At 45.1% G+C, this 20,759-nt stretch overlaps 2 protein-coding genes across 3 annotated transcripts; one reads left to right on the plus strand and one right to left on the minus strand.

Annotated features, from left to right (window-relative positions):
- Positions 1-462: 462 nt before the first annotated feature.
- Positions 463-10,252, plus strand: phc1 (polyhomeotic homolog 1). 2 transcript variants are annotated; one of them, XM_061240639.1, is made up of 15 exons: positions 463-701; positions 1,595-1,716; positions 2,553-2,663; positions 2,825-2,896; positions 3,275-3,412; positions 4,402-4,593; positions 4,907-4,988; positions 5,080-6,128; positions 6,265-6,397; positions 6,602-6,756; positions 6,906-6,993; positions 7,179-7,266; positions 8,302-8,470; positions 8,630-8,867; positions 9,267-10,252. In XM_061240639.1, the coding sequence occupies exons 2-15, from the start codon at positions 1,600-1,602 to the stop codon at positions 9,416-9,418; spliced, it is 2,784 nt and encodes a 927-aa protein (XP_061096623.1). In that variant the 5' UTR covers positions 463-701; positions 1,595-1,599; the 3' UTR covers positions 9,419-10,252. The 2 variants fall into 2 exon arrangements, with proteins under 2 accessions (XP_061096623.1, XP_061096614.1); XM_061240630.1 differs by lacking the exon at positions 463-701 and adding an exon at positions 719-1,194.
- Positions 10,253-11,032: 780 nt separating this feature from the next.
- On the minus strand, positions 11,033-20,414 carry styk1b (serine/threonine/tyrosine kinase 1b). Its single transcript, XM_061250592.1, has 10 exons — positions 20,050-20,414; positions 18,650-18,705; positions 16,843-17,031; positions 15,656-15,961; positions 13,773-13,954; positions 13,529-13,609; positions 13,039-13,247; positions 12,891-12,931; positions 12,332-12,428; positions 11,033-12,120 (listed from the first exon to the last, which is right to left on the minus strand). The coding sequence occupies exons 2-10, from the start codon at positions 18,702-18,704 to the stop codon at positions 11,925-11,927; spliced, it is 1,356 nt and encodes a 451-aa protein (XP_061106576.1). The 5' UTR covers position 18,705; positions 20,050-20,414; the 3' UTR covers positions 11,033-11,924.
- Between the last annotated feature and the right edge of the window lie 345 nt (positions 20,415-20,759).

A 20,759-nucleotide genomic window follows, 5' to 3' on the forward strand; every position in this document is an offset into this window, starting at 1 on the left:
TATATGTTAAGATAAAAGGTGTGGCAATCATGTTTGTCGATTCAAAATTCAAAATTCCAATAATTAATTTGTCTGTAAAAACGAATTAAAATTTGTGCCATGCATAATTAGTTTCATATTAAAATAACTGCTCCTTTTTATTTTCGACAGTGCATTGGAATATCTTGAAAAAATATGTTAATCAATAAGACATGAAACATTGGCTTGACAACCTGCTGGATTATGTTTATGGTGGTTAGCGTTTGACGCTTAAACTTTCACTATTATTTTCATGAATAACCTATTTGATTGAAATAATAAATTAACATGAAATCTGATGCCAACTGGATGCACTGAATGTTTTTGACATTTCTCGCAAAGTCTGAGGCTTTTCAGGTCAATTAAATAAATACAGCCTTTTTGTTCCACTTTGAAAAAGTTTCAACTTTGTCTGTTTGGCGAAAGAGAAACGTCATTCATTAGCGCCGGAAAGGGTACGTTAAACAACCAGAGAAGGAGGGGGGTTCTCTCTGAAGCACAATCGCTCCAATAATAGTGACCTAATGTTTACACCTAGCTGTTACTCAACTGGCTAGTTTGTCTAATGCATTGAGTACATGTTAAACCTGAAAATATACTCGCAAAAATAATTTACAAAAAGTGAAGAGAAGGAGTGATCGTGGGGAACATAGCTAACGAAGGAGAAGGAAAAGGAGGTCGCGGTGAGCGCCGAATTATAACGTTTCAGGACCAGCCATGAAAGCGCCACGGCGAAGAAATAGCTAACAGTAGCTGTTGCTAGCTATTTAGCTAGTTATTGTTTAGAAATAGTCAGCTAGTTTAACTATTTATATTTGTTGAATGAATCCCACGAGTTTTCGCAAAATAACTTCACATTGCTAGCTACTAGGGATACTCATCTTAGTAGCTAGTTACCGGTTTAACGTTTTATCTAGCGCTGTTGGAGATCAGCTAGCAAATGTGTTCGCTAGCTAGCTATTATTGCAAAGCCATCGTAAGGGATTCGGCAAGTGGGGATGAGATTGTTTTGACAGCCAAAAAATGTATACATTACTATAATATATTTCGCGAATATATGTTGCTTAGCTACATAATCATCCAACACTGACCAATGGCTAACGTTAGCTAGTTGATATGGATTCCATGCCAAGTGCCATCATTCACTCAAGGCATAACGTTATAAGAAGAACATGGGTAACTTAGTTTAAGAAATTGGCTAGCTAGCGTTAGAAAGGAGCATGTGAAAATGCACTGCCCAGCTCTTTTAAGTTACTGTATATAACTTCATAATTAAAAATGTGTTAGCTATATTTTTAACTGCAGATATGCTAACGTTACTGTATGTTACTAAGATTGATGAATTTTACAGTTGTCTTGCTAACGAGTTCACAGCACCCAAAAGTGTTGTATTGTCTCTGCTTCTGTGATTGACACGAACATATAAGAGAACGGCAGATGTATTGTTTGTGTAACGAACGATTTAGCTAGTTATTTACTCTTTGTCTATATGGGCTAAGTTACACATCCATACGCAACCCACGATATGGACTTTCATTAAGCTTATAACCCCGCTTTTGACATATCCCGTCTTCAGTCACCATGGATACAGAAGGGGACCAGAACTCAGGCGCTGCCAATGGGAACACGCCTTCTGGGGGGAATTCTCGTCCAAATCAAATATCCCAAATGTCTCTTTATGAGAGACAGGCAGTGCAGGTGAGAGTATACCCTTTGTCAGAATTAACAGGCTCTTGATAATTATGGGTTTGGTTTAAAATGTTGAGGACTTGTCCAACATTTTTAATATGCCTCATCTGATATTGATTGTGGCGGCACGGATGGTGCAGTGGGTAGCACTGCCGCCTCACAGCAAGGAGGTCCTGGGTTCGAATCCCCGTCGGCCGGGGCCTCTCTGTGTGGAGTTTGCATGTTCTCCCCGTGTCTGCGTGGGTTTCCTCCGGGTACTCCGGTTTCCTCCCACAGTCCAAAGACATGCACGTTAGGCTGATTGGAGAGTCTAAATTGCCTGTAGGTATGAGTGTGTGAGTGAATGGTGTGTGTGCCTTGCGATGGACTGGCGACCTGTCCAGGGTGTATTCCTGCCTTTCGCCCAATGTATGCTGGGATAGGCTCCAGCCCCCCTGCGACCCTGATCAGGATAAGCAGGTTCAGATAATGGATGGATGGATGATATTGATTGTCACAGGGTTTTTTTAATCCGCTATATCTACTTCAAGAAGTTTTAAGAGAATTTGGTGTGTCAGTGGTAAAGAATGAATGACAGCGGAATATCTATTTGGGAATTCTCACATTGGTCATCTAAAGATTTATAAAGTGTAATTGTAGCTACACTTTTTTGAGTGTGGAAATGCTGGCCAAATAAACTGTTAGCTGCTCTTCAGTGCTGTGGCTAAAGTTACTTAAGTGTAAGTCAGAATTTATGTTCACGGTCTTACTTGTGTGTAGGCTATTGCAGATGATCAGGCTGCTGATGTAAGATGTTTGTATTATTGTTTGTAAAATTGTATTAAAAATGTGTTTCTGTGTGTCAGGCTCTTCAGGCCCTGCAGAGACAGCCCAACGCAGCTCAGTATTTCCACCAGCTGATGCTCCAACAGCAGATAAGCAACGCCCAGCTCAAAAACCTGGCTGCCGTGCAACAGGTACCATGGTGCAGTGCTTAGAGTGGCACACCTGTTCAGAGCGGCTGCTGCGTGGCTTTAGCGCCACCGTGTTAGCAGCGTGAATGTGGGTTTGGTGGGACCAGTCGGTATGTACTGTGGATGATTCTGAATCTCTCTTTCTCCCTCTCCCCCTCACCCAGGCCACCCTTGCTGCCAGCCGCCAGTCCAGTTCTCCCAGTGTCTCCCAGGCCTCCAGCACTGCCCATTGCACTGTAGGTCACTGATAACTCACAGCCTATTAGAACAGGATATCTTGTTAAGAGTACCATCTCACAGCCTATTAGAACAGGATATCTTGTTAAGAGTTCTGTCTCACAGCCTATTAGAACAGGATATCTTGTTAAGAGTTCTGTCTCACAGCCGATTAGAACAGGAAAAACCCAGGGTTGTAGCCATCGTGGGAAACCTTAACTCAGACTCAATGCAGTTACACATTGGGCATGGTCAGGTCTTTTGAGTAGGTGGTATTGATGCTTACAAAAATGTTTTTGACGGAATCATGAGTTTGGCCATATATATATTTTTAAACCAAACTTCTAAAAATATATATTTGATTATATAAAATATATATATTAAAAATTCCCTCACAGGTGAATTTGAGTTCTTCTGCGGGAGGAGCCATGACGAATACGCGTCCCCTTGGTCCCGCCTCCTCTGCATCATCGACACTCAGCCAATCCGTGCTGCTGGGTGGGAACACGGCAGGGCAGGGGCAGATGTACTTGAGAGTGAGTCTCACAGGGTCACTGTGTCCCCTTGCTTCTCACAAGATGATGCATGTTGTATCATTGTGATGTTTGAGAGTTATTCAAAACTATTTTGATGGCTGTGTTGTTACTGTGATTCCAACAGTTTTTGGATATTTGCGATATTTAAGGACCTTCTGAAATCACTTTATTTTTCTTTTAAAGTATCCATTAATTCACCAAAAGAATATGTGCTGTAAACACACTTTTGTTAATTCCCTTTGATGTAAAGTAAAACATTTCTGAATAGGCGCGCTGGGCTGTGCCCCCACTAATGAATATTTCCAAGTTCACTTTTGACAGACAGCCCACTAAGTGGGCTCTGACTATATTACTCTTGCATTGCTCTGAGATTTTGACATGCCTGCTCAGTGGTTTATACTCTGAGCCCTGATGCCCGTACAGTCCCTGTGGTACAGTCAGTAAATGACAAGCACGCATGTTAACATATTTGTACGATGAGCCGGTATTCTATCACCACTGGCTGGTTAAACAATATTTATTGAAGAGCTTGGTTTCAAAATGAGAGATCCACGATTTAAAAAAGTGGCAAGTCATAACATAATTGCTCCACATGAAATCAAAACTCTTTGATACTCTCAAAGATATTTGCTTTGATTTACTACTTCTAAAGCTTGAATCATCTTTAAATGGACACTTATTGTTTCAGAACCAAACTTTTTGTCCTTGTTAATAACATCAGAAAAGAGATCTTGAATACAATACAATACAAAATCCTTCAGCCAAATCCTATAACTGTTAAGAAACTTTTATTTAGATTTAGCTGTGTATACTGATTGCTATGTGGCTGCATTATGTTTGGCTGTGATTGGGTACACCTGAGGCTCTTCTGTAAAGGGCGAATCTGGAGTGATGTCAGATTGGGAGACCTGATTGGGCTGAGCTGGGATGGACCCCAGCAGGTTGGGTGTGTGCTGTATGTTTAAGGATGACCCTTCTCCTCCTCTCAGGTCAATCGCAGGGCACCACTCTCTTCTCAGCTCATCTTCATGCCTGGCGGCACGGCAACCGCTGCTGTGGCAACTGTCGCTCAACACCAGCCCCAGCAACAGCAACAGCAGCCGCAGCAGCAGCAGCAGCAGCAGACACAGCAGCAGGAAGTCACTCCCCCCTCGTCCAGCAGCCAATCAGACAGTGATCAGGTACATCCTGTTTCAGTGCCTGAAGTTTAGTTGGGATTTGTTATGAATGGGTTTGAGAGAGTATTGTTTGAGTTTAAGTGTATTAAATACGTGTTTGCTGTCACAGGTGTTGTGGTGTGCTGTTGGCCATTGCTGTTTACTCCCATATACAATATCTTCCACACTGCAGATCTGACTTTATTTAAAGGAGAGAAGTCAGGTTGCCCACTTTTTGTATGATCATTACTGCATTCAAACGGGTGGAAGCAGAGAGCGTAAGAGATGATGAAGGTGTTGTAGTCCCATACTCTCTCTCTCTCTCTCTCTCTCTCAGGTGCAGAACCTGGCTTTGCGTTGTGTTTCCAGCCCCAGACTTGCGGGCGTGAAGGCTGAATGTCCCGACCGGAAGGAGACAGGTACAGGAGGCTGCGTGGAAGAGGAGGCTGTTGTTACAAACGATGAATGTATTATTAATGTATGGGGATTTTTCTCTTTCCCTTGTTTCAGTTACCTTCTCCATTGTTCAGCAACCCCAGCAGCAGCAGCAACAGGCCCAGTTTCCCCAGACTACCCAGCAAACCAGCAGCCAGCAGCAGATTCAGCCCCAGCCCCAAGTGCAGAACAAAGTGGGCACGTACACCCAGCCCTCCACACCCACCCTCCCCAGTATCGGCATCAAAACCGGGGCTCAGTCCAACATGGCTCCCCCCTCAGCCCCTCCTCTCTCTCCCTCCTCCTCCCAGTCATCCTCCCTCCCGATTTCCCAGCTCCTCCTCTCTCCTTCCGCCTTCTGCCAAGCCCGTGCCGTCACCACGGTGACCTCGGCCGCCACCGCGACGCACATCCTGGTCCCCACGTCCACGGCGCCCAGCCCCTCCCAGGTCTACCCCGGCTCCTCCGGTGCCGCCAAGCCCAACATAAACACTCAGACTCTGGTGGTCCAGCCGCTGCAGCAGGCCAACGCTAACATCAGCCAGGAGAAGATGGCCCACACTTCTAGCCCTGTTCCCATTCAGCCCAAAACTGTGCAGGGCCTGCGTTTGCCCCTCCAGCTCCCTCCCCGGCACCCGCCTCCCATCCTCCCTGCTCCTCCCAGCAACACCCAGTCCAGCGCTTCACACCCCCCACCGCACGTCCCTGTTCAGCTGGTGGGCGCCAGGCAGGATTCTTTAGGAAACTCCCAGGCTTTGGCCTTGGCCCGGGCCCGGAGCTGCTGTGCCCAGGACAGTGGGGCCTTGAATAATTCCGCGAATTCCAATGTTGTTACTATGGTAACTTCAATGGCAACGGGAGTGGGTGTGGCTGGAGGGGCGGGCCTAAAGTCCCCCCAAACTGCTCTCCCATTGACTCAGATCTCTCAGATTCACCTCCCTACTAATCAGAGTCCAGTTCTCAACCCGAATCGTTCCTCTTCAACCACTTCCTCCTCCTCATCCGCTTCAATTTCTTCCTCTCCCTGCCTGTCTCTCCCCCTCCCTGCGGATGGGCAGAATACTGCACCAACAACAGTGCCTCCCACTGGGGATTCTGTGTATGTGCAGCCTGTGCAGTTGCAGGTGAGTTTACAGATTTTGTGTACTGCAGTACCCAGAATGCAACGCTGAAAGTTAAAGATTTGGCAATAGATGACTGTTCCTTATTCAATTCGCTGCGTTGTCCGCCAGTCCAATTCTTCCCGTTATGTGTCCAAAGGGAAAGCCCGTCAGTGGAAGCTTGAAGAGGAAGTCAGAGTCTGATGTAGCCAATGAGATGGCAGCTGGCTCTGCTCCTCTCTGTGCCCCCCCGCTGAGAGAAATCTCCCCTCCCCTCTCCGCCATCGATGCAGGCATGTTTCTAATCTAACAAATTGCAGAATTTGTACTCGTAATATGCAACTTCATGCTTTTTACTATTCAGAAAGTGTATTGTGAAAAGCATACAGATGTGTCATGTTTATTTGTGTAGCTGTGAACTTGGCTGAATCAAGCTGAATTGAGCTGCGATTCCCCTCTGTAGCTCTGTCTTACTCTTCATTCTCTTCCCCCCCCAGCGTCTGGCACTGCCTCCCCCTCTCCTCCAGCGCTCTCAATGTCCCGCGGGGGCCAGGGGGAGAGGGCGCCCCCTCCACAGGCTGTGGTCAAGCCCCAGGTCCTCACACACCTGATCGAAGGCTTCGTCATCCAGGAAGGAGCCGAACCCTTCCCTGTGAGTTCCTCAGAATAGACCGTGGCCTTGTCCTTGCAGATGCTCATGGGTTGTTGTAGTTCTGTAAAGAGACATACATGTCAATAAGGTGCTTCACAAATGGTGATTGAAAACACATTTCACCATTTGGGGAAAATGCTGATTGACAGGTGACAGGACCAGTGAAGGAACGAGCTGAGGGGGCTTTTCCCGTAGCGGTCCCGCCCACGGCCCCGGCAGAGTCCGAGGCTCCCACAGGTGAGTGATGAACTGAAATGCTCTTATTCTTTTCGGACGTCCTAATTGAAGATTGTGGACATTGAATTTAATTGTCATTCCCTGCGTCTGAAACGGGTTTGAGCCCTACCCTGGCACTCCATATGTGCGCTCTCTGTGGCACTCTTGCTTGCAACTCATCTCCCTCTTCCTCGTCTCTCCCCCAGTGATGAAGTGCGAGTACTGCGAAGGCTTTGCTCCGGCCAACCAGTTCAGAGGCTCCAAACGCTTCTGCTCCATGACCTGTGCCAAGAGGTACAGTGCGTTTCCCCTGTCCGTCAAAGCGGCAGTCCGCGTGAACAGTCTTCTGGTGCAGTGCTGGGGCGAAGGGCAGCATCGTTTTGATCAGTAACTTGCCAAACTGTGCATCTTCAGCAGAAACATGCGTGTGCTTGTGCGGACACTTTACTAGCTCTCGATGAAATGCGCATTTTCTTTTTTTCGCTCCGTTCATGGACCATTGTGTGACAGTGAACTGTATCCAAAAAGTCGTTAAACCTCGAAAATGATTCACAACTCAGCCAGACGATCGGGTTGGTTAGATAGTACTCTGGGGTGAAAGTGAAAGTGAACTTCCCCTTAAAAAACAGTTTATTTCCTCCTGTCTACAAGACCTGTTCATAAAAAAAATAAAATAAATTGTTACCTAATAGGGGGCATTGATCTCTGGTCCTATTCTCAACATAAATGCATTCTATTATGCCCAAAACTACAAGAGACAATCAATAAAAATAAAAGAAATGATGTTTTTTTTTCCCACTATAGTGTTTGTCATGTAAGGGGAGGATATAGCTTTGATGCCTTCTCTGTTTTTATGTGTCTGCCCCACCCTGGGGCTGCCCAACCCTTTTCCCGGAAATCTACTGTCCTGTTGGTTTTCATTTCAGCGCTAATTCGGCACGCCTTTCTCATTAGCAGCTGAAAGCGATCTCTAGCTGTTGGCGTCGGTTGGGTTGGAGTGAAAACCTACAGGACTGTAGATCTCCATGAGCAGGGTTGGGCAGCCCTGCCTTACACGCTATTCAGATAAATGACACCCAACATGGCAGCGATTTGCTCCGTGCATAAGAGGGGAATTCTTTTTGTTTGACCTTAGTTATCACTTGCCCATAGTACCTTTACACTCCCAATTGCCAGAAAGTGTTTTTCCCTACCACCTACCCTCCCCTCTCAGGTCTTGCAATAGGGACCAGGTCCGGTGATTTCTGCATAATTTATTATCTCCGTGCCACGTTCTTTGGTTACACAAAATGAATCCTCTCTGGGTGTCGCGCTTTTCTCTGTCCCCAGGTACAACGTGAGCTGCAGCCACCAGTTCCGCACCCGTCGCGGACGGGCCGCCCGCGGAATAGTGGCGGGGCCTGGGGGGCCCGAGGGGATTCTGAGACGCAGGGGTCCTCGCAGGAGCAGCTCAGAGATCGCCTGCGCTAAAATAGCAGGGAGACATTTGCCTGTAAAGGTGGGGTTGACTGAATATTACCCCCTGTATTCTGTACGCTCGATTATTTAAATTGTAAGGCGTTTTTCAGATCTGTTTGTTGTCCTTGTGGATGTATTGTTTCCTGTTTCGATTAAATTCATTTCTACACCCTGAACATCCTCCCTCTCTCCCTCCCAGTGTCGGTCAGAGTCCAGTCGGTCAGAGGATGTCTCCAGCTGTGAGGAAGAGGAGGAGGAAGACTCCCTGTCCCTTTCTCCCAGCTCCTCCTTGTCCTGCCCCAGGCCGGCCCACTGCGGTCCCCAGTTGGATGGCTCCACTGCTGGTGGTCTCCCATTGGATGGCGGGCACTTTCTTTCTGGCAGCCCCTCCCACTGGAGTGTGGATGAAGTGTGTCAGTTTATCTCCTCGCTGCAAGGTCAGTGTTACTCCTATTTATCTTTCCGTGTCCGTATACCTATTTTTATTCCTCATATAGAGCTGCTGCATTTATTACGGATGGGAGGGGAGAATCGCATATATTTTCACTGAATTTTGCGTTTGCCCCCGTCTGTCTGTCTGAGGTTTATCACTATTGAAGCTGTAGTATTGTTGTCCTTGTATTGTACCAATTCTGTCCTTGTATTGTACCAATTCAAATGTGTTTTCCTAAGACCCAACCATTCATTTCTGTTCCATGTAAGGGACATCGATTTCTGGTCCAAAATGTGCAGTTAGAACAATACATTCTACTTTGCAAAACACTACAAGAGACGATGAATAAGATTAAAACTGATAATATTTGTGACGCGGTTTTTGTGGTGTGTGTTTTTCCCAGGTTGTGAAGACCTGGCCGGTCAGTTCCTCTCACAGGAGATCGACGGGCAGGCCCTGCTCCTCCTCCGGGAGGAGCACCTCATGTCCACCATGAACATCAAACTGGGGCCAGCGCTCAAGATCTGCGCCTCCATCAGCAACCTGAGGGACTGAGGAGCGCCCCGCTCAGCTCCCACTCGGCTGCCTTTCCCTGGAACACTTTTTTCAATTCTGTGTTTCCTGAAAGCAGAGGGGAGGAAAGAAACAGATAGGAATGGGAGGAACGGAAGAGTTTTTGTCTGAAGGAATGAAGAGGGACTGAAGGGAGGGATTTGTGCTTGTGTGAGTGTAAGATTTGTGTGACTGTGTGACTGTGAGCGAGAGAGAGACAGTGTGTGAGTGTGTGTAGTGCGCGTGCGGACGCCTGATGTTGTTTGCAACAAAATATATTCCCATGCTTGTGCTCTGTGCGTATACAATTATAGAAGGTAATCATCATCATCATCATTATCATTATCATTATTATTATTATTATTATTAGCGTATATGACAGTATATTTCAAGAGTCAAAACGAAAAGTTGCCTTTTTACTGTTACAATGGTGCTTTAATGAAGTAATTAATTAATAGTGGTAGTATTGGGAATAGCAATACCTCCATTCCTCCATACCTCGATTCCTCCATTCCAAAGTTATGATGATGAACCTGCATTGCTTGGCATTCCATGTGGCTGGTTTTTGGGGTAATGCTTGTTAGTGGACTGAGGTCGTACCAGTGAGATGTTGCAAGGGGGGGGAAAGCTTGAATTCCCTGGATTGTTTTTTGTTTTTTTTCAAAAGTGGGGTCTGGTTCCTAGGATTTCTTTTGTATTAAAATCAATACTTTGCCTTTTATGATTTATGAAGATTATTCTGAGAATAGGTATTACTCTGCTTGTGTATCTACATGTGTGGCTAGGGAGAGCTGCCTCCTGCTTATTATGCTAGAAAAATAAACAACTATTGCTGAAGATGTTCTGTGCGAAGAATCATTTGATACGGCTTGGTTAAACCGGAATCGTTATTGATGTTTCGAGCATATTAATAGAGACAATTCATTTATGTAAATCAATAATTTATAGTATTTTATCGTAATCACTCATTTCTGCTAATAATACAGTGGGGAATGGGAACACCAAACCACCTACATATCACAGCACTGAACCTGCTGAAAGTGAGTTGGACAGGGTGGAGACCCTGGGACTGTATCCCAGCAGCAGAGCTGAATGGGACTGGAGAGCCCATTAGATCCCCGAAAGCGTGAAACGTTCTCACAATGTCGATGCCGTACTGGCAACCTTATAAACGATAACATTCACAAAATGTTCCAGTTACATTGCGAGAACATATTGTGCTAGCTGGGCTGCTGGCCAAGAGAAGGATTCTCACACCACGGGGTCAACGGCAGCCTGTGTGGAATCGGGGAGCAGCTGATGGGTACTAATTGTGGAGCGTGTTAACAGAGCCCAGTAGCTTGATCTCAAAATGGCCTCCTGTGCGTATCTGACTGGCAGAGACGGCCTTTGGAGCCACCTACAGTCGTCATTGCAACACTTCACACGGTGGTCAGAGTACTCATGCAGATCCTGTCTTAAAGGGAGGGTGAGAAACCAAGCATCAAAACTGCCGGACAGGATCTGTTACCTATCCCAGCGACTGTCTGCTAAAAAGGAAATTACTTCAACACTGTATAGTGTTGTGTTTCCTATCAGGGTAATCCACCAATTAAAAATAAATGTTTTCCGTGAACATGCTTTGGCCTTTTTTTTATTTGAAATTGGCAATTACTCCTTTCATACATAAAGTGAACAAACACAAAATCATGTCTTAAAAGCACTTGAAGTGAAAATAGTAGAGTGACTTGTTTTTAAGGTAAAGGTAACATAAGGCTCAGTTATTGCACATTGCCTGTTAGCACATCTAGTGACTTTTGTTATGACGTTTTTGTGATAGTCTCTTGCAGTCCCACTGAATATAGACCCCTCCCAGACTTCATTAGGAAGTATATATCTTACTTGGCAAAAGTGCTTTAAAACAACCACACATAATGTCAACTGACTAAATCTTCAAGCTAAGAGTGTACTGGAGTCGGTGTTACCTTGGCAGTGAACGCAGCATGGATACAGTATGTTTCTAATCAGTTGGTAAACAAAGCAATCCTGATGCATTCCACTACACTCGCTCTACCAGTGCACTGACTCAGCAGGTCTCCACCACAGCCAGAAACCAGAAATACTGCATGTATGGTCACGCCAGCATTGCAAGAATGCTTCAAGGCACTGACATACCACCTGAACTGTAGGTGTCTTAATATAGATTCTTTTTTTTATATAAAGGGAAAGGTTGATTTAGAGTTACTGATTTTTCCTGACAAAATATATTACTCTTATTATAAACAAAGTTTGTAAACAAGGTGTAACCTGCAGTAATAGCTACTACAGCAGTGATATTACGTTCAAGTCTACAAATCCCAGTCTACCACCAATGCCTTCTGTATCACCCTGGGCGCGTCCCAATAATCTAAGATAACCTTTCCTCAACGCGTCTCCTCCCCCCATACTCCCGAATAGGAGGAGACGATTGAAGGAAGGGCTATCTCGAGTATTGGGACGCGCCCCCTATTGCACACGATGTTCAGTCGCATCAGAAGACGGTGTAGTTGTGGGTTTCCGCATATCCCGCCTCCTGCAGATACTTTTCGATGTTGATTGGCTCAGGCACTCGGATGACGGATTTGTCATTGGCACTCTTCTCTCCTGATTGGAGCTTGCGGACCACTTCAGACAACGTGGCACGATCATGCTCTTTCCATTGGCAGCAACTCTTGATGATGGAGTAACTGAAAGAGGGGTTGAAGGTTTATTTATGCTAGTATACATTGATAATATGGTATACAATAATATTCAGAGTTATTCGAAATGCCTATTACAGTGTATCACTAGGTGAGTAAAATGATGTCTGTTTACAGACATTTAATTACTTGTATTATGTAATTATGTACTTTGTTAGATTTTGGTAATATAGGTTAAATAATGTCTGTGGATCATTACAGTGAGTTGGAACAGTTGGCTGGTCTCTTCAGAGTCTTTCCTCTCTGGTGATATTGCATCAGCTCGTTGACGGATATATCCGGGAAAGGGACATCCCCTGAGAGAGAGATGAGTAGAAGGTGGGGAATCGTTTTGAGAGTGCGCACAAAATAAATCTCATTAAGAGTTTGGGAATGAGAGTGTGCTACCTGCACATGCACATTTGAAACTGATTTCCCCAAATAAGCCAGTGCTCTTCATGAAAATTGTTTGGGTAATTTCATTTGAACCACTAGATAGCACCATTCTGCAATTCCAAATTGACTGCTCACTTGGTGAAACCTGATTTTACAAATAACCTCCAGCTCTCCTTCCCCATTGACACAATATTTACTTCTCGCGGACAAAGCATGGGGAGAAAGAGTAAGCATATAGCCCCTTGTGGAAGTAATCATAAGAACATTAATATCAAAATGAAAAACTTCTCAAATTACTTCCATAATTGACTAATCATTGCAACATGTTTCTAAGAATTTGAATAAAAAAGCAAAACTATGTGAGATCCAGCTGTTACACTCACCTAGCGTCACCATTTCGTACAGCAAGATGCCAAACGACCAGCTGCAAAACAATGAAACGTTTGTAAATCCTTCGGTAAAAACGAAAAACTGCAAGCACCAGAGCCCTTTTGGAAAATTGCAATAATGCCATCACGAAGAGCTACTTACACATCGCTGCCCGGAGTGGCTTCCTTCCGGGCCAGTACCTCCGGGGCCTGCCACTTCTTCAGCCAAGGCCCCTCTACAACAGGGGCCTCCTGGCTATGCCTTGCGTGGGCATTCCCCAGCCCCCACAGCTTGGCCGTTAGCTCCCGGCTAACCAGCACGCTGCGCGCTCCAATGTTACCATGGAGAATGTCCTTTTTGTGAAGGTAGTCCTAGATTTGCAAAGGAGAGATGAGTAAACAGGAGAACCGTTGCCAATATTTTTAATTGTTTCACTGGAAGACAGGGACATGGCGGAGAGAGAGAGTGAAAGAGGGAGAAGAGAGGGAGGGAAGAATAGAGGGAATACATTCCAATTCTCTAAAAAAATGTATCATCCTTTTCTCCACTTGTCTCCACCCCCCAATCCCCAATCTAGGTGGAGGAGACAAGTGTAGGAAAGGAGGACACATTTTTCAAGTTCTGGGAAGGACCCTTGGAGAGGGATACTCACCAGAGCGGAGGCCACCTGATTGGACATGGTGAAAATCCGCCTCTCGGTTAGGTCACAGGGAGCTTCACTGCCCACATGATCCTGTCAAAACAGGAAACAGCATCGTTTACCGTCAGCTATTCATCCTTTATTGGGTAATAACGTGTGGCAGATCCCATTCGGTTCTGTATCCTGTCCTTTCACAAATTCAGGGTCGGAGCATTGTGTCCTGGGAAATGTAGTTCTCTGAGCCTCTGAGCCATACCTGCCTACACCTCCAGAGGAAGCCCAGCAGATCCCTGTTCTCCAGCTCCTCCACGACGGTGATCAGCGGTGCGCGCAGCGAGACCACGCCCAGCACCGCAGGGAGGAAGGGGTGCGCGCCGAGCTGCGTGAGGAAGGAGGCGAATCCCAAAAAGGACTTTCTGTCACTGGCGCTCGCCGAGTCTGTGGAGGAGAGGGGGGGTGAAGATGGCGGAGCAGCTGGTGGGGAGGAAACCTTAGCCCAGGCCGCAGGGCTGTCAGCAGGGGTGTGTGTGTGTGCACGCTTTTGTGGAATGAGGATGTGTGAGTTTCCGCTTGCTTCCCGCGAACAAACAAGACAGCGGACGAGATCCGGAAGAGTGAAATGTTCAGTGCAGGTACTGATTAAAGGGCACGTTCTTTTGCATGTCTCTTGGTCGGGTCTATGAACGTAATTATCCTATACACATAATTATCCATCCAGCAAAAATTGGGCGGAAGGCAGGAATACACCCTGGACAGGTTGCCAGTCCATCACAGGGCACACACACCATTCACTCACACACTCATACTCACGGGCAATTTAGACTCTCCAATCAGTCTAACCTGCATGTCTTTGGACTGTGGGAGGAAACCGGAGTACCCAGAGGAAACCCACGCAAACACGGGGAGAACATGCAAACTCCACACAGAGAGGCCCCGGCTGACGGGGATTCGAACCCAGGACCTCCTTGCTGTGAGGCGGCAGTGCTACCCACAACACCATCTGTACCACCCCATAATTATGCTATAAACATAATTATCATCAAGCTACATTCCAACTACCTATCATTTAATTGCTGTAAACTGGAGTTACCAGAATGCCTTACCCACCTTCAGTTCTTCTTATAGATCACTTTCCAGCCACTAGGTCTGCATAAAAACTAAAAGGCAGTGCGTGCCTAACAAAGAACAAAAGCTTGTTGCTGGGATGGTAGCCTATATTTACATGCATAAAATTATGCTCCTTTCCGTGGGTTTAATCATTAATTTGTACCTTTTTTGCTTGGAAACACTGACTCTCTAAACACTGACTCTCTAACCCTGCAATGGAACAGACTAGCACAGCTATTCAGAGCTCTAAACACTGACTCTCTCTCTAAAGACACTTTCTAACCCTGCAACAAAATACACTGGAACAGCTATTCAGAGCTCTAAACACTAACTCTGCAATGGAACAGACTGGCACAGCTATTCAGAGCTCGAAACGCTGACTCTCTCTCTAAACACTGACTCTCTCTCTAAACACTGACTCTCTCTCTAAACACTGACTCTCTAACCCTGCAATGGAACACACCGGCACAGCAATTCAGAGCATTAAACACTGACTCTGCAATGGAACAGACCGGCACAGCTATTCAGAGCTCGAAACACTGACTCTCTCTCTAAACACTGACTCTAACCCAGCAACAGAACAGACTAGCACAGCTATTCAGAGCTCTAAACACTGACTCTCTCTCTAAAGACACTTTCTAACCCTGCAACAAAATACACTGGAACAGCTATTCAGAGCTTTAAACACTGACTCTGCAACGGAACAGATTGGCACCGCAAGTGAGCTTTAAACACTGATTCAGCTATGGGGGAAATGTGTACATATCGAATAAACCATGACAAGCCTGCACTTCTCAGGATATACAATGAAATGCAAAAGGATGGCATGATTTTTTTGGCTCTGTACTCCAGCACATTGAATTTCAAATAAAACTATGCAAATTAATTAATACCCAAATAACATTATTGTACCATTCAGGGTACATTCAGGAAATTTTAACAGAAATATACTTCCACTGTACCTTTATTTCTGAGTGTGGTGCTCGGTGGATGAAAGCAGAAAAGGTTAATGCAGGTGCAGCAGCGTCTCACCTTTGAGAACTCTAAGAACCACGTCCCTGTGACCCATCCTGGCTCTGTACAGGGACACGGAGTCCCCCACCCTCATGGAGAACGTCAGTGGGAGGGGGGAGACCAGGTTGAAGGACTCAGGCATCCTCTGTGTGGGCAGCTCTGGGGCCAGAGCAGAGTCCGGCTGGGAGCTGTTGAAGCTGGCGTAAGCAGGCTCCACCAGGCTCAAGGGTTGGGCTTGCTGAGGGGGGGTGAACGTGGAGTAGCTGGGGGCGTTGGTCTCCAAAACGATGATCTCGTGCTCTAAGGGGTTAATTCCAGGGGGGGCTGGAAACAGAGGAGAGAAGAGTCATAAAAATACTGCACCAACATGCTCCAGAGCATCAATAAAGAAATATAAATAAAATATTATGAAGTTCAAACTCCAACCACAGCGTCAAAAGATGGAGAGAAAAACTCACTCACACACATATTTACTCACTCACTCACTCATACACTCACTCACACAATCGCTCACTCACTCACTCATACACTCACTCACTCACACAATCACTCACTCACTCACTCACACACTCACTCACTCACACAATCGCTCACTCACACACACACACACACACACACACACACACACACACACACACACTCACTCACACACTCACTCACTCACACAGTCACTCACACAATCACTCACTCACACTCACTCACTCACTCACACACTCACTCACTCACTCACACAATCACTCACTCACTCACTCACACACTCACTCACTCTCACACACTCACTCACTCACTCACTCACTCACACACTCACACACTCACACTTCACTCACTCACACAGTCACTCACACAATCACTCACTCACACTCACTCACTCACTCACACAGTCACTCACACAATCACTCACTCACACTCACTCACTCACTCACACACTCACTCACTCACACTCATTCACTCACTCACTCACTCACTCACACAATCACTCACTCACTCTCACTCACTCACTCACACAATCACTCACTCACACACTCACTCACTCACTCACTCACTCACTCACCCACCCACTCACACTCACTCACACACTCACTCACTCACTCACACACACACTCACACACTCACTCACTCACCCACCCACTCACTCACTCACACACACACACACACTCACTCACACACACACACACACACACACACTCACTCACTCACACACCTACCATCGATTCCTTGCAGGTTTCTGCTCCTGGACCTGGACCCCCGCGGTCGCCTCACAGTGTTCTCCGGTCGCATGCGGTCCACTTTCTCCGGGCAGAACCGCAGCAGGAGCAGGAAGATCAGCATTATCAGGAAGGAGAAGAGGAAGAGCACGGGCACCACGATCACTTCCTGCTCGTACACCCGAATCTCTGAGGACATAGAGCGAAAGGTGGAAAAACAGCTATTCAGAGCTAAACACTGATTCTCTCTCTAAACACTGACTCTCTCTCTAAACATTGACTCTCTAACCCTGCAATGGAACAGACTGGCACAGCTATTCAGAGCTCTAAACACTGACTCTCTCTCTAAACACTGACTCTAACCCAGCAACAGAACAGACTGGCACTGCTAGTCAGAGCTTTAAGCACTGACTCTGAAATGGAACAGACTGGCACTGCTAGTCAGAGCTTTAAGCACTGACTCTGAAGTGGAACAGACTGGCACTGCTAGTCAGAGCTTTAAACACTGACTCTGCAACGGAACAGATTGGCACAGCGAGTCAGAGCTTTAAACACTGACTCTGCAACGGAACAGACTGGCACTGCTAGTCAGAGATTTAAACACTGACTCAGCTATGGGGGAAATGTGTACATATCGAATAAACCATGACAAGCCTGCACTTCTCAGGATATACAATGAAATGCAAAAGGATGGCATGATTTTTTTGGCTCTGAACTCCAGCACATTGAATTTCAAATAAAACGATGCAAATTACATTAAAGTGCAGACTGTCAGCTTTAATTTGAGGCTATTGACATAGTACATATCAGGTGATCTGGGCAGCATGGATAGTGCAGCGGGTAGCACTACCACCTCACAGGAGGTGGAGGTCCTGGGTTTGAATCCTGGTCGGCCGGGGCCTCTCTGTATGGAGTTTGCATGTTCTCCCCGTGTCTGTGTGGGTTTACTCCAGGTACTCCGGTTTCCTCCCACAGTCCAAAGACATGCAGGTTAAACTGATTGGAGAGTCTAAATTGCCCATAGGTGTGAGTGTTTGAGTGAATGGTGTGTGTGCCCTGTGATGGACTGGCGACCTGTCCAGGGTGTATTCCTGCCTTTCGCCCAATGTATGCTGGGTTAGGCACCAGCCCCCCTGCGACCCTGTTCAAGATAAGCGGGTGAGGATAATGTATGTATGTATGTATATCAGGTAATCTGAGTAGGAATTATAGTCCTTTTCATACAAAGAATATACAAATTTCAGTATATTCTGTTATCTGGATACTGGTACAGAATGAATCTGAATTAAACAGCATGAGACTGCTTTATACAATGCTAGAAAAAATTACTCTGTCCATCTTGTGAGAACAAAAACCTATTTTCTTTGATAGTAAATGTTAGGGGAAAGTGTAAAGAAGTGAATAACAAATGTATGATGCTTGATATCGAGCTGTCTGTCCTTCTGTTGGTCCACTAAATACATTTTCGTCAAACTTGGATAAAATAAAAACTGTGAGGTCAATATATTTTGAGACACATTTTTTTTTTATGATTTGGCTCTGAACTCAAAGTGCATGTTCTCAACTTTTAATACATGGTATTTTTATACATTTTATACACTTTGGTTTTACCATGTAGAATTTTGGTGCATAGTACCCTGCCCACCCACCCATTAAAATTGTGGAGCACAGAAAAAAAAAAAAATAATTCCCAGGACAAATGGTGCTCAATGCGTGATTTAAAAGGAGAAGGTTTTTAGCCAGTGGATGCACAAAGTAAAAGCTATTCTGTGGAAGGAACAAGGGAAACCCGTGGGGAAACACTTACCGCAGATGGTGTCTCCAGGTTTACACCGACTATCTGCTTCTGACAAAGACGACATCCTGGAAGAGGAAAATGCATCGTTAGCCTTAATCTCCATTACGCATTGTTACTGTGTTACCATCCTCAAAGCAGTGGTAGTTTGCCTATGGTAACACGGTAATAATATGTCTTTGCTGTTGTATTTTAAGTGTGTATATGTGTAAACAGCATTCTTTGCCAAACAACATTCTCGTATAAAAGCTGTGTAGGAAGCAACAGTCCACAACAAAATTATTACACTGTTATATATTTTACAGGAAATTTATAGGAAATAGCTCCAGCCAGAAATAATATATACTTTTGAAGAACAATCTGGTAATATACATGCCCGACACGTATGTAAAAGCTCCATGTTTTAGGAATCAGGCTCCATGTCATTAGGAATCAGGCTTGATACAGCTTATGGTCCAGTAAGTAATATTTCACAGCAACATAAATAGGTTTTTATTTTGTGAAAGCTTTTGATGAAATTCATGATTACTTAATTGCTTGGGTGTTTCATTGAAAGGGCCAGATGGATTGTACTTACCACTCGTAAAAATGCTAGTATTTCATGAGTTTTGTTAGTGGTAAGTGTTGTTCTTAGTTCCCAACCCGACTTCTTAAAGACTTGGCCTTTCACTACAGGAACCACAATGTGACTTCTCAATAAATGATAACAAGACTGAGTCGCAGGAATGAAAAGTAATACCGGGTGTAATCAACACTCAGCTCACAAGATGTGGACACTGATACAGACATATCACTGCCTAGGATAGAATTATCTTTCCTCTCAAAACATAGCAAATAAATAAAACATTAAATCTCTACTTTATATCAGTTGGATGCCGACATTCAGCAAACTGAATTCACACACAATTACCCTGTGACTTCCATCCATTGTAAGTGACTTGAAACAAGATACGCCTTTTCTTCACATTAAGCAACACACCCAGTTTCACTGTCTCATGTTATCACAAAACCTGCATGTCTGTGCAAATAGTGTATAGGTTTTCATTGCCAATGTATGTCATTGACATTGTTTTTTACCAGAAAACATATTTACATTTTAGTATAGTTAGGCAGATCCTGAGTGTATTCACATTGGATGAAGTCTTTCTTCAGTGCTCCTATTTGTCTGTTTACGTCAGCATTAGAGTTCCTCAACCAGTCTGTCAACATTTTTCATTCAGGCAAACACACAGCACAGTCCCACAGCTTAGTCCCGGATGCACACCACACACTGAAAATGTAAAATCGCACAGTAACCATATGCAAATATATATATATATATATGTGTGTGTGTGTGAGTGTATACACAGATATACACTCACACACACACACACACACACACACACACACACACACAGAACAGGTCAGCTTACCTCCCAGTCTGAGCTCAGTCTGTGGTCTTGAAAAAATGTGTGCTAATCCAAACCTTGTCTTCCTTTGATCACATTCCTCTCTCTTCTCATATAATTCTGCAAGCCTGCCAAATTTCTTCCACTTTTCTCCCACTTCTCTTACTCACTGCTTCTGTCTTGTGAGATTTCTGAAGTCAGTCTGTCAGTGTGGCTTGCTGTTTGCTCTGGTCACACCTTTACTAGTTACTTAGCCCCACCCTCTTCACCTGTCTCCATCTTCCTTAGTCTCTCTCCCTCTCACTCGAAACCTTAGGTTATATTCCCCTTTGGTTGGCATGAAGGTAGTTAACACCTCCTTTCCATGTCAATGTCCCACATGTCCAGTACCTACTGAAAGTTTGTCATGGGTATCTCCCAGTCCCTTATTCTTTGTTCTTGGCTAAAACTAGTCCTTCCTCTTTTTCCATTTTGTTTTCATTCACTTCCTTTATGAAGCACAGTTGACCCATTCGCTCTCCATTTATCTTCATATCTTTCTCCAGCAGTCCTCTCCCTGAACCAGAAATTCTGGCTTGCAATACTGCCTTCTTTTAGGTCTCTGCAGTGTTGTTTGTGTCAAAGCCAGTCTGTGTGCTTACATTGAATATATCTTTGAACAGAAAGCAGCAAACAAATCTCAGTTCATATGAAATGATTTAAATCAGAAAGCATTCACTCCAAATTATTTTTCA

Source organism: Conger conger, chromosome 1 (genome assembly GCF_963514075.1).
Source record: "Conger conger chromosome 1, fConCon1.1, whole genome shotgun sequence".
NCBI lineage: Eukaryota > Metazoa > Chordata > Actinopteri > Anguilliformes > Congridae > Conger > Conger conger.

What these genes read in the sequence shown, in the direction of transcription:
- phc1 (XM_061240630.1), top strand. An exon ending in AGGGGCAGATGTACTTGAGA is followed by an intron (nt 3,413 to 4,401) that starts GTGAGTCTCACA and finishes TCCTCCTCTCAG; the next exon opens with GTCAATCGCAGGGCACCACT. An exon ending in TCCCGACCGGAAGGAGACAG is followed by an intron (nt 4,989 to 5,079) that starts GTACAGGAGGCT and finishes CCCTTGTTTCAG; the next exon opens with TTACCTTCTCCATTGTTCAG.
- styk1b (XM_061250592.1), bottom strand. Translation starts at nt 18,704, where the DNA reads ATGTCGTCTTTGTCAGAAGCAGATAGTCGGTGTAAACCTGGAGACACC. An exon ending in TCCTCTGGAGGTGTAGGCAG is followed by an intron (nt 13,610 to 13,772) that starts GTATGGCTCAGA and finishes CTGTTTTGACAG; the next exon opens with GATCATGTGGGCAGTGAAGC. An exon ending in GTACGAAATGGTGACGCTAG is followed by an intron (nt 12,429 to 12,890) that starts GTGAGTGTAACA and finishes TCTCTCTCTCAG; the next exon opens with GGGATGTCCCTTTCCCGGAT.